This window comes from Falco peregrinus, chromosome 4 (assembly GCF_023634155.1).
Source record: "Falco peregrinus isolate bFalPer1 chromosome 4, bFalPer1.pri, whole genome shotgun sequence".
Lineage (NCBI taxonomy): Eukaryota > Metazoa > Chordata > Aves > Falconiformes > Falconidae > Falco > Falco peregrinus.
The window spans coordinates 65,252,802-65,265,798 of record NC_073724.1 but is presented as its reverse complement, the minus strand read 5'-3'; the positions used below and the strand labels follow the sequence as shown (position 1 = coordinate 65,265,798).

Below are 12,997 nucleotides of genomic sequence, written 5' to 3'. Positions count from 1 at the left end.
CTCACTCTGTGTTAAAAACAGTAAGCTGTTCTTTAAATTATCCATTGTTACAATTGTCAACAAATGCTATTCATTTTAACTGTTGACTATAGCTAAAATACTAGTGCTCCAACCTTATGAAGTACTTTGAGTCCTTTTATGAACAACAGCAACAAACCAACCCAGAAATATGTCTGACCCAAATGCTGCTTTGAGATGTAAATTTAAAAAAAAACAACAAAATCATTAGGAAAAAACCCTGATAGTCTAAATGGGTTGCTAGTAAAACCCCCAAATTGAAGCATAGTTTAAAAGTGAGAATACCAGGATGTTATTAGAAATGCACATAACTCAAATAATGGTATGTTCAGGCCCTTCCCCTGCTCCCCCACAGTATTTTCATCAGCTGAATTAATGAATTGCAATGCCTTGTAAATTAAGGCTGTCTTACAACTAAAAGTATGTGTCCCCACAAAACAGCATGGCATTCACTGAGTCCCAGCAGACAGCTGGGATCTCTCTGTGAAGATGCAGCTGCTGGTTCAAGGCCCAAGGCCTGATTTTGTAAAGCTCCAAAACTTAGTGATGTCTTCTTCTTGCCCTAGTGTGTTTGGGCCTTCCAAAACAGGGCTTTTTGGAACTTTCAGAAAATCTTGGAAATTTTGCTGGATCAAGCCCCAAGAGTGCATGCTGAAGAAGGAGTCAGGCTCAGACCTGCCGGAGTCTGCCCAGCACTTGGTGTCTGGCAGTAGGCTTAGGGCTTCCTTCAAGCACTTCATAGGGCAAGAGCCTTAAGTTCATCCTTCTATTTCGTATATAACTGATAGAAATTGAAATATGAAGACATCGAGGGAAATACAGGTTCACTCAGAAATGGCATAAGCAGTAGTCAGACTTTTAAAGCCTGCCATTTGATTAGAAATCAGCGTCAGTGCTGCTGAATATTTTAAGGGAGATTAATTATGTGATTCTTAGACAGCAGGTAGACTTGGCAGAGATTATCACACTGTCATTACTCCTACATCCATCTGGTGATGGCACCCAAATCAGTGTGGGTTTCTGCATTTAGCAATCCTGTAGTAGCTCTCTGAAGCTTCTGTACTGTGCTGTAGGCATGTTATATTGAAGTCTTTACTGAATAAATGGCTGTAATGAATGCTTTAAAATAATACCTCCAATACATTCTAACGTAAATTAAGAATGAGACTTCTGGGGTATAGGGGCTTATGATGCGGTGGCTGGGAATTGTAGTATTTTGAAGATAATTTCTCTCCAGCTTGCTCTTTGCTTCTGGTTTTTGGTTGCCTTTTTTTGGGAAAAGCATTTTGTGACTTTTCAGACAAGTAATTTATTTAAGTTCCTTTTACTTCTGTTGTTCCCTTTAAAAGGTCAGAATACTCCCAGTATTCTGTACTTCCAATACAAAACTTTCAGTTGCTGTTTTTTTTCCCCAGTGAAGTAATATATAAAGGGGTGTTTATTTTGCCCTGTAGACAGACAAAAGGGAAGGCAATCTACCCTGTCACAGTGAGGTGACATATTATGTGTCTGGATTCCCTGCGTTCTGTGTAGCTGGTGGAAAGAGGAGGCAGCACCTCTGGGAGGTGACTTAGTCCACTGAAAATCTGAGTCCGCATAGCGAAGCAAGATAACATCATCTGGGCAAAAGCTGGGCCGCCCTGTTTTTTGCAGTGATACTGGGTCGGATACTTTCACATCACCTCGGTATACCTAGGCCTGTGTGCAGGAGTTTAACTACAAGTACCAGATGCTTATGGTTTGCATTATCAGAGGATGAATGGTAAGAAGTACCATAATTTCAAGTGAATTCAGTAGATGATTAATTTATGACAAGCTTTCTTTAGTGGTTTAGATTTCTCCATTCAGATCTGGAATGCTTAAACTCTGCTGGCTTTGTTCTCTGTAGGGTCACACCAAGATCAATGCCTTCAACTGGGCTAAAGTTCGAAAGCTGAGCTTCAAGAGGAAACGTTTTCTTATCAAACTACGCCCTGATGTGAATGTAAGTCCTTGTCAAGAGCTGATGAAGTTGACAAAAGGTTATTTAGTAAATTTCTGCTCACAGATCAAACGTAAGTTTTTATCGCCTCAAGATTTTCTTTTACTTTTTTTAATTAATTGCTTATGTTCACTGTTGTTACTGCACACATCAACCTGGCATCTCAGGTGAGCAGTTCTAGCAAAGGAAATGTAAACTGAATGTCACATATTCGTCTTCTGGCTGTGACTCTGGTACTATATCATCAATTCTTAGGTTATAACATGTAAACCTCCTCTTCTCGTTAATGTTAAGACCACTGCTTTATATTTGTCAACGAAAGGAAGTTGGAGCAATAGCTGTGATACTGTCAGGCAGATCAGCGATGTCTCAGAGGGAAGGGCCACTTAAGCCTGAAAGCCAGTGAGCTGGGGGAAAAGCTTTTTATTGTAGCATAGCACCTGCTTTGGCAATGCATCTCTGTAATGTATGTTGCTTGCTTACATTGCAAATACTGTTTCAATTTTCAGAGTTCATTCCAGGACACCCTGGAATTCCTTATGGCCAGTCGAGATTTTTGCAAGTCTTTCTGGAAAATCTGCGTGGAGCATCATGCCTTTTTCAGGCTTTTTGAGGAACCTAAGCCAAAGCCTAAACCTGTTCTTTTTTCTAGAGGGTCATCATTTAGGTTCAGGTAAGACCTGCATTTTTCTTTCCACCTTTGTTGCCTCCCCAGCTCAAAATCATATCCATAATGATCTAGGATTAAACCCATTATTTTCAGCTCCCCCTTTTTACATTGTAGTTTGTTCCTGTGTATTTTCTATTGCATCTTGTCAGCCAGAACAGTGCAAAGAACACCGTAGGGAAAAAGCTTGCATTAATTTTGTAGTAGCTGTTGCAAAGTAGCTTTCTGGAGGTAAGGTATGAAGTGTATAGTTTCCAGGTGGTTTCATGTAAGAAAATCCACCTGTGTCCTAAGCAACGGTAGCTAGTGATATTTTGGCACTCTTTGGATCCTGTGATTCTGGTATGGGTTCCTTCCTACGTATCAGAGCAGGGATTTCCATTTTTGTTGCATGTTTCTGTAGTTAAACCTATTTCTATGCAGTTAAAAGCAATGGCTTGCCTTTATGCTGAGACCTTTACGCTTGCAAAGGATTTATGTGACATGACCACCTATGCTAAGACCAAGTCTACCTGCAGTATTGTTAGAGCTGTAGAAAAGTTTTTAATAGTTGGATTATTGGCTTTTTTTCTTACACTGGCAGAAGCCTCATTGTAGATATTGCATTGTGTATGCTGGGGGGAAATCCTTTTATTCATAGAGTTTATTTTGTTTGCAAAGCTGATAGAAGCTGAACAGCCAGAAACCCTCTTCACTGAGATAAACGGTACGCTGTGGTTGCCTTGCATAACAACATAGTAGATATGGCCATTCTAACTCTCTTCCTACTTCATTTCCTGCCTGCACCGTAAATTAAGATGGAAGGACCTATGTTAGGGTAAACAAGATATAACTTGTTACATTTCTGCCTAAGTATAAGACTGTAGGTGCATTCAGCTTGCCTCCTGGTTTGGAGAGTGGGTTTTGGCCACATCCTCTGCTCACTGTGATCTGTGCTACATGCATTCAGTAACTTTTTCCAGGCCTGTGGTTATTTGCTTAGTTGAAAGGCTCTATATGAATGGGAAGGATTTGGTTCTCTGTTGAGCATTCTTGAGGTGTAGGTTTCCTTTAAACTCCAAAGGGAACCGAGAGCAGTAAACTTCGCACAGAAGGAAGCGCTGGGCTTTCTCACTATTTCATGGCCTGTAGAGAAGGAGAGAAAGGGATTTACAGCCTAAATCTCTGCAGAAAATGTGTATATGCTTAGTTGATGTGTTCAGTAGCAGCAACTGAGTCATGAAATGCAGTTTTTATCTTGGTTCCAGGGTTTACTGATACTGGACAAGGCTGGTATTTGACTCAAAAGGATTAAAGAATACTTCTTGTTCCTGAGAGGAAAATTTAAGCCCTTCTTCACTTTCTATTGTGATGACTTCCTAGTAACGTAGTACACTATGAAGGGCACACAACTGAATTTAATCATTTTTGAAATGGCATCAAAAAGTAGCTCCATAGCGCGCGCACACACACAAAAGAGAGGCAAGTAACATGCAACATGATAAAAATTTGTGTGTATCTGGCCAAGACCCCTTCCTTATGATCTTACATGAGTTTCTGCTGATAGTGACAAATATTTTTCTGATTGCTTTGACTTCATAGGCAGGCCACATGCAAGATTATGATGACCAGGTGGTATATTGTGTTAAATATTTTAACTGTGGTTTCCTTCCAGTGGTCGGACTCAGAAGCAAGTTCTTGACTATGTTAAAGAAGGAGGGCACAAAAAAGTGCAGTTTGAAAGGTGAGAGGAAATAAATTAACTATTCCAATATGTTTTAATCAAAGAAAAGTAATGATTTCCAATTAGTTATATTATAAAATCTTGGCACCAGTCTAAGTAAAAAGTTCCTTCTTTGCTGGTTTGACAGTTTATTGCTTGTATAATATGCCCTTGGCCCTGAATGTTTTGGCAGAAGTTGGCATAACCTATAGTTTACTTAAAATGAATAGTTTTCAATCTGTTTTTCAGCAGTGAGTGTCCTACCATCACAGGTAACTTCCTCCCATACTGATTTGCATCCTCTTTGGTGGTATGTTATTAATATATATAAAACAGGCATATTCAGCTCATAATAAAACTGAAAGTTAACAGGAATAGATAATAGCCAACCTCAAGGGGAGAGGTCTCCAGAGAAAGCTTCCAACTTGCTAAAGCCAGTTCTGTCTGAACTCATTTTGCTCATGGTAAACTGGAAGTAATGGCCAAAATGCCCCAAAGACCATGGGAACAATTAATTATTTACAACTCGTGTTCACATGACAGACCATTTTTGCTTCAGTGCCTTTCCCTTTTCTTATAATGGTATGTTTGCAACACATAGCACATTTAAATTTTATGGAAAGGAGGAATGTTAATCTGTTCTGGAGCAAAATTTTATGAAAGCTATTGTTCAAAGGTTTTCTTTGAAGAGGCACGTCTCTTGATTCCTTTTTGTAGAAAAAACTGAAATGGCTTCTTACTGTGATTTTCCTTTTATCTCCAGGAAACACAGCAAGATTCATTCCATCAGGAGTCTGACTGCACAGCCTTCAGAACAGCATACAGAGGTGCCAAAACAAGTCAGTGATGTTGATGAAACCCTGGATCATGCCTTTTAAACATTTCTTATTAGATTACCCTTCATTGATTGCTATTTTAAAACTCTAGGATCATAGTTTTCTGCTCACTTACCATTTAACTGGGAGCTGAGGAGCCCTGGGTGCCATTAAGTTTTAGGTTCTGCAAGTGGAACAGGTTCATTTCCATTGTGGAACAGCATTGCTTCCAGACAACCAGACAAATATAAATAGTGAGCTTGTCTGAGCTGTGCTAGTGACCATCTGAAAAATTGCAATCCACAGAGTTACTGCTGGTGTCCTAGGTTGTAGCTGGTTATTGCATCTGGGAAAAAATTAGTTCTTTTCTTTCACTTGGGAATTTTGGTTGCCCGTGACAAGGCGTTTTGTTGTATTAACCAAGGAGGAGAAGAATTACTTCCTCAGAAAAATTACAGCTTTGGACTCCTAAGCCATTATCTGTGGTAGATAACTAATGTAATTATCTTGCATAAGTAGCTGTTATGAGGTAGGAGTTTGCAAAGTAGTGGCAAAGTTGCTGCAGCTGTATGTTCCCATGTCCAGCTAGTAGTAAGGCTAAGCAAGTATTCACTACAGGCGCCCGGATAAATACACATGTACACACAGCCAGCCACACGGCTAAACACAAGCAGAAAACAGCACTCCCACAAACACAAACAGTGCCAGTGGCCTCACCCTGTTCCGCTCTTTGGCTGATCAGGATGAAAGTTCATTGGTGGAAAATACGCCTACATAGGATGTGGATCCCTCCTGCAACTGGTCTTAGACACTCAGTCTATCCAGTAGCAAGCTCCTGGATCCCCAGATCTCCCAGTGGCTGGTATCTGGAGATGCAAGCCCCTGAAATGATTGCTGGTACTCAGATTTACAGACACACACATGCACACACACACACTATGGGTTCCTCCAGTAATTCATACAGCCTATGCAGTAACTGACACTCATATCCTCTGGTTCCTGGTTACCTTACACAGAGGTACAGACTTAGGACGTTGCCAGTAATTGGCACCCAGGCCTCACGGTCTTTCCAGTAATTGGCCTGACTTATGGCTGCTCCAGTACTTGGCTCCCAACTCTCTTACCCTACTCGTCAACTAGTCCAGTTTAATGTTTTCTAGCAATTACACATTGACCTACCCACCCACCCAAAATGCATATGCTCTGGTCTCTCCAGTTGCTGGCATCCCAGACACACCCAGACCATGGGCTGATGGCTCTCCTGGGACAAGCCCCAGAGGAGCCAGGTCAGGGAGCTGCATTTTCCTGGCTAGATTATTGGGGTTCCTACACCTGCCAGTGTACCCCTCTGTTTGTGGAGGCAAACCTTTGATCACATAACCTTAGGTTAGGTAGAGCTTAAATGGCAGGAGCAAGGTACTAGATTAATATATTTAAGAACGCCACCCAAACCTTCGCCTTCCTTGCACTGTTTCCTTTTGATATTCACAGGCTCTCATTTCTGCAAATCTAAGAACTTCAGAGAATTCTGTTATAAATGCAGCCCATTTCAAATATCTTTTAGCATATTTATATTGTTAAGAAGAGCTCAGGTAGATGGAGTACAGCTACCAGGCAGATTAAACATATTTATGTGTGCAGAAAAGTCAGTCTATGAACTAGTGGCAGGTATGCTCCAAGGATTGAATGTGGGGTGCTCGAAAGCCCACACGTAGCTTTTTTTTTTTATTATTGTATACGAGTAGGCTGGGCAGAATTTGTCTTACGTGTTTCTTTTCCTCCAGTTTCTCAGAGTAGCGTGAACACGCTGTTGTTCTTAGAGTGTTGATGGCTGCCTTAGTGCATGGAAACACCTCAAATACCCATTTTTACGTATCGCCACATTCTGTCTGCTTTCTCTTCCCTTGCTTAGCTTATATACGTTTCTGTTCTTCAAGATCAGAGACCTCTTTTTTTAAAAATTCTAATTCGTTTTGAAGCTTGGGTTACCTCTTCTGCTTTCAAGAGGCTCCTATGTTGCTGCAAATGCAGTGCAAAATTCTGGTGCGTAATTACAAGTAGCCTTTTCACTCTGACTCCCTTCCTTCCCAAACCTCCCACCCCTTCACTCTTCCCTCCCCCTTTGTCTCCCCCTTGCCTTCCCTCTTTTATCTTTCCAGAGCTCTAGCTTTGCCTATGGAGATGACAATGATGCTGCAGCAGTGCAGAGCTGCCGGCAAGGAAAGGAATTGAAAGCTTCAGCAGAAGACACTGGACAGCACAAGAGCCCTTCCTTGAAGAAGAGTCCAAAGGAAAGCAGAAAGGTGGATGGAGCAGTGGTGTCAACAGTGGAGGAAGAAGAGGAGGCTGCTAAGGACAGGGTGCAGCAGAACAGACCTCAATCACAGCAACCAAGCACAGGTCCAGCTTCCAGGGCTGCTCATGGCAGTAGCACCTCCATTCCTTTCATTGACTGCAGTGACGTAGATAGCGAGTATGATCTCCTCAGAGGACAAATAACCCGGTCATATTCCCAAACAAATGACAATTATGAGGGTGATTTGACCAGTGGTGCCTATATTCACTACAGAGATGAAAATCGCAATAGAACTAGGCATAGGGATTCCTCAGCCTCTATAAAGTCTTCCCAGTATCTCTCTGAAGAGTACCTTGATGATAACCCAGCTAATCTCTCCTTCTACACTGGGGGAAGCCCCAGGATGCCAAGGCACAGCTCACTGGTTGACGAAATGTTTAGAGGGCCAGGGAGCCGTAGTCCGCTGGCCACTCCATTGCCTCCCAGTAGCAAAGGGTCAAGCCCTAACATGAGCCTGAGTAGAACTGGCTCTCAAGGTTATGTCTCAGAAAATGGGCATGACTGCAGGGTGAGGACTGGGGAGGAGGATAGCCGTGCCAGCAGCTGCCATGGGTATTGCAGATATTCTCCAGATTCTCAACCACCTCACACACAGAAAATCCCAAATCTCTGCAACAAATCGGTTACAGATCCGTTTATCCTAAGCCAGATATCCTCAACCCCTGGGCAGGAGTATAGATCAGAGCGATATTATAAAGGAGGCAGGGTGTCTAAGATGTCTTCTCCAGAGGGCAAGATGATAGCCAACGGTGTGCCAGCTGGGGCACAGTCAAAGCAGAGCCCAGTCATGCAGTCGCTGCATGCCAGTGGCATGATGGATCACATGGCTGCAATCCAGATGATGGAGGGCTCCACCAGCAGTGGGACAGAATCTAGTGATTCCGACTCAGAAATCATTAACCCCTTCACTCACCCCCTGGTGTTTGGAAATCCCGTTGTGCTGAGTTCCTCTCCCATGCCTAGAAATAAGTACTCCTTTGGAAGCCTTCAGCTTGATGAGGAGGTAGAGGAGGATATGTCTGTTGGCCTCAGTGATGAAGATGGTATGCAGGTCTTCAGCTGCTAGGGACCGGTGCGTATGAGACCAGTGGATACTGTGATTGCTCATTAGAGTGGTTGTATCTTCTGGGGCGTGTGAAGAGTGGCTGGTAGTAATTTCAGCATGTGGGCTATTTCAGATGTTATCATTATCATTGTACTGACCAGCCAGAGGGAAGGGATGCTAGAAATACACTAATAAGGATAAGTCTCAGTGAAGCTTAACAGTAGTGCATCTCCTCTGAAAGGCAGGAGGAGAGGGAAATTATTACTGATTTAGGTATCTTTGTAAGACTTTATACACTCACCTGTTCTTTGTATGAAGTCATATTTTAGGTATATATTGTAGCTTCTTTAACACTTGACTAGTTATTTTGACAAAACAAAAATGAAATTAAGTAGGTACATTGTGCTCTTTTGTATGTCAATTACAGGTTTTTTTCCTCTCCGATATAAGGAGAGCTTATGAGTGCCTCAACAGAGACGGGGGGGGGCGGGAATTAAACTTCCAGCCAAATGCAGGCAGCTTGATATTCAAGACCAAGACTTGTTGAAATCTTGAAATATGCTGGAAAATTTTTTCATAGCAAGAATGTATTTGGTCTACCTATCTTCATAACTCATTTTATAATCTTAACTGAGGAGCTGAGGATACAAAATTAGTTATATATGCAGGAACAATGACAATATTGGCTTTTTCTTCAGTAGGTTCAACAGGCTGATTTGGTGATGGAGATTTTGAAACTCCAAACTCTTCCTTGGGCAAGAAAGAGGATGAATTGAAAAATATAATTGAAGTGAAAAAAGCTTAGATTGAAACAGCTCTAATGAAGACTGGTATGAGTATTACTTGCAAGGCAATCCTTTCTATCCTTTATCAGTGTGGTATAAAGATTAATTACAAGAGATTTTTTTTTCTCCTTATTCTTTTAGTAGAATTATTATGGAGACATCAAAGTTCTGTTGTGGGTGATCTTTGGTGTGGGGCTTGAGATGGTGGCTGTTTAATTTCATTTTTCACTTTGATCATGAAGAATCTTTATCTGTACAGGATCCAATTAGTCTATCATAGGCTATTTTTCCTCAGTGCCACCTCATAAAATTTTCATCCTCTGACTCAGAGAATGATGCGACTAACTGTGGTCCAGGCTGATTGTCTTCTGTGCTGTACATAGAGTAGCGAGATTTTGGCACATGTGCAGAAGGACAGAGATACTAATTCTTTGTAAACTTCCTTTTCACAGACTAAAAGTATTGAGAATTAAGGCTGCATCCTATTAAAACCCGATTCTAGTTTCTCAGAGTTAATTAAGAAAATCCAGATGAAAGATCTCCTACAGTTATTAGAGCTGGGAGACAAGATGTGCTCTTTAATGCTGGCCTTAATTTTAACTTTTATGTATTTTTCTTGTGGGGGAAGGAAACTAAATCTGAGAATTTTAGGTGGTGAACAGCAGCACTGATTGAACTGCAGGTCACTTGCAGTGATGTGCATCACGCAGCATATACATGCAGCAGTGATGAATCCACCCACATAAGTACTGATGAACATGTTACAAGACTTTGTAAATCTAGACAATATAAAATGTTCAAGATTGTTTTTACAAAGTAATGAAGGAAGAAGTTTTTTTAATTTTTCTAATGCCTTGGTCTATGCACACTTGACCAGAGTTTAATCTGAGTGAAGGTTATTTAGAAAGATACCTACAGTAGTTAGGCATGTCTTGTTATATATGTTACTTTTTTGCAGTAAAATATATCTTCGTGTAAATATAAATTTTAACCCACTCATCTCCTTCAGTGTGTTGGTTTTCGTAAAGATTAGATACATCATTTCTGAACAGGAATGGCTTAAAGCATCTCTTTAGACAGTGATATTTTGGTGACAGGGAATGCTCTCATTTGCTCCTGTAGCTTAAAGCATGAATCTAGAAACGGTGAGATTGATAATTAGGGAAAAGCTTGCTTATATATTATTCTAAAAGAAGGCGTTTTGTGTTTTCGATTTAGAATAGCTGTAAAATAATTGCCTTGAACGTCTCGGTATTTAAGATGATATATCAAGTAGTTGAAGCCTGCATTAGCAGAATAGCGTGAGCACAGGGAGTTGGGTGCATGAGTCTCCTTTTCTATTGTTTGGGTTTTTCTGCTGCTTGTGCAGCAAAAGTACAAGTAGTTACATTGTACAGTAAGGTGATAGCAGTCTGGACAGATGAATTAATTGCTTGTTAGACAGTAAAATTAGAGTTCAAGTAATGGATTTTCAACAAAAGGATTTGCAGTTGTTTCTGCTACTTAAGAAAAGTGAATAGATTTCATATTGTTTGGATTTCAGTGAATATAAAATTTGGTAAGTGGTGTTTACTATCTTGCATCCTTTCAGATACTGTTTTCAGGCCTGATTTCTTCTCTCATATGCCTACAAAGATAATGGATTTATAATTTCATAGGAACAGACCTGCTGGTAGCTGGAGTTAGCCTAGTTGCTAATAAAGTATCTCAACAGCTTTTCTTTTCCCTTTTGAATATTATCCTTGAAACTGAAATATTGAGGATATTTCTCTGACTATTTTCTGTCAACTGGCATTTTTTCTACTTTAAATGTTTAAGTGATTGTCGTTTTAATGCATCGGGAGTTCTTCCAGTTTGAAGAAAGAAAGTTGGTAAATTACATAGGAAATAATTTCATTTAGGATGAACCATTTTTGCAGCATACTTATGCCACTGAAGTTCCATTTAATATCAGCAGACAAGCATTTAATTAAAAACAGTCTGTGGGCCAAATTCCTCTGCCAGACACGTGGTTCATATCTGAGTGCTTGCCAAGAATGGTAAGTGAGAGAGCAATTTTAAATTGATGTTTTCACATAGGATCAGGTCCCATAGAATTCATCTGGGAGCTTGTTTCTGTGAGACAGATACAGAAAGGCCTTGCAGGGAAGAAACCTTTGGGGCAAGAGTGCGGATAAGGTGAGATGAGGGAATTCTTCTTCTGGTTCACAAAGCACGTGTGGGAAGAGGAGCCTGTCAGTTCAAGTGAGTCATTGCAAGTGTTGATTGAGCCGCCTACACTGGTCAATAGCGCTAGTCTAAGCATACCTGTGTCTTGGGTCTAACAGAGGTAGTTATAGGCTAAGTAAAAGATTTGATTCTCTGACCAATTCCAGTAGACTTTGGAGTGTGGCTGATGGTATTTTTATTCACTGTTCTAAATTTTTTTATTCTCAATAATTTACTCCCATACTCATCAAGTGACCAGATATCCCTAGGCAGTTGCTACAAATGAAGGAGCTGAATCCCAGGAAGATTGAGCAGCAGCATCTACTCTGAATGAGTAGTCCTGAGCCACCCATCTCCTGTTTTTCCAGAGGATGTGGACGAAACCTCTTGCTGGGCTGTCCATACGGCTTGTCACTGTGCTGAACTAACTCTGTCCATGTAGTTGGATGAGTATGGAGACGAGTTTCAAATCAGTTTAGGGGTTTGTCTGGAAATAATATGCAGATGTAGTTAGTCTGTAGATAAAAAGCACTCTGATTCTTTCTTTGTTATTCCAGCTACTTGACCACATTCAGTCATCTTCTACAATGACAGCAGAAAAGTCATGTCAGACAATTTTAAGTTTTCTCCAGCCCAGCAGCAGCTCAGACTTGTTATGTCCTGTTGAAATCTTCTCCTGGAGATTTTTTTTTTCATATCAGCCTCTCCTAGAATCTAGTTTTCCTCAGTGACCTGGAATATAACATTTGGGAATAAATTTGTCTAGATGAAGGAAGCATGGGTAGTGGCAAGTTGATGTAGGAGCCAGGACCTACATAGGATATTGCAGGTATGGAGTTTTGAATAATTGATATCTGAATAGCCTAGACCGCACTGTTTTCAGTTTGTCCATATCCCCTAGTAAACATATTCCTTGTGCATGGCAGAGAGGGTGTTCTCTGAAGATGATTTGCACCTGATGCTGCCATCATCTCAAATCACGCATGGCTCATAAGGCCTGCCTAACAAGTACCATCCCATTAACCATTGTAGTGCACACTAAATACAGAATTATCAACTTAAAACTGGAAAAGAAATTTCTGTAGCTGGAAAATGTCAACAAGTAACTGAAAGTTCTTAGGTTTGCTGTATTTGCACGTACATCATGTGAGCTATGCGGAGCTGAGATCACTTATAAAGTAGATGGATGAGCATAATGAAAGAGTTGTGTGTTAGTAATTTGAAAAACTAAATTGATTTACCAGTTTGCTTCAAGATTAATGGGCATGCAAAATTAAACAGAATTTTCTCAACCGAGCAGCATTGGCAATGCTGAATGTAATCATTAGAACCCAGCAATGGGTGAAAAAACAGTGGTTTGTGAATTAGTTCGCTAACTGATGCTGGTATTATTAGAAAATACCACTTCAGGACCTGTGTT

At 40.7% G+C, this 12,997-nt stretch overlaps 1 protein-coding gene across 6 annotated transcripts in view; it reads left to right on the top strand.

The window, feature by feature from the left end:
• The window catches only part of FARP1 (FERM, ARH/RhoGEF and pleckstrin domain protein 1), a 213,156-nt gene that overhangs the window by 159,141 nt on the left and 41,018 nt on the right, over positions 1 to 12,997 (top strand). For 4 of the 6 annotated variants that reach the window (XM_055803175.1, XM_027788352.2, XM_027788355.2 and 1 more), the window contains 5 exons: positions 1,907 to 2,002; positions 2,509 to 2,672; positions 4,321 to 4,389; positions 5,132 to 5,207; positions 7,343 to 7,583. In XM_055803175.1, the coding sequence (XP_055659150.1) occupies positions 1,907 to 2,002; positions 2,509 to 2,672; positions 4,321 to 4,389; positions 5,132 to 5,207; positions 7,343 to 7,583 (646 nt within the window). The remainder of the gene's footprint in view (positions 1 to 1,906; positions 2,003 to 2,508; positions 2,673 to 4,320; positions 4,390 to 5,131; positions 5,208 to 7,342; positions 7,584 to 12,997) is intronic. The other 2 variants (XM_055803174.1, XM_027788353.2) reach the window with 1 other exon arrangement.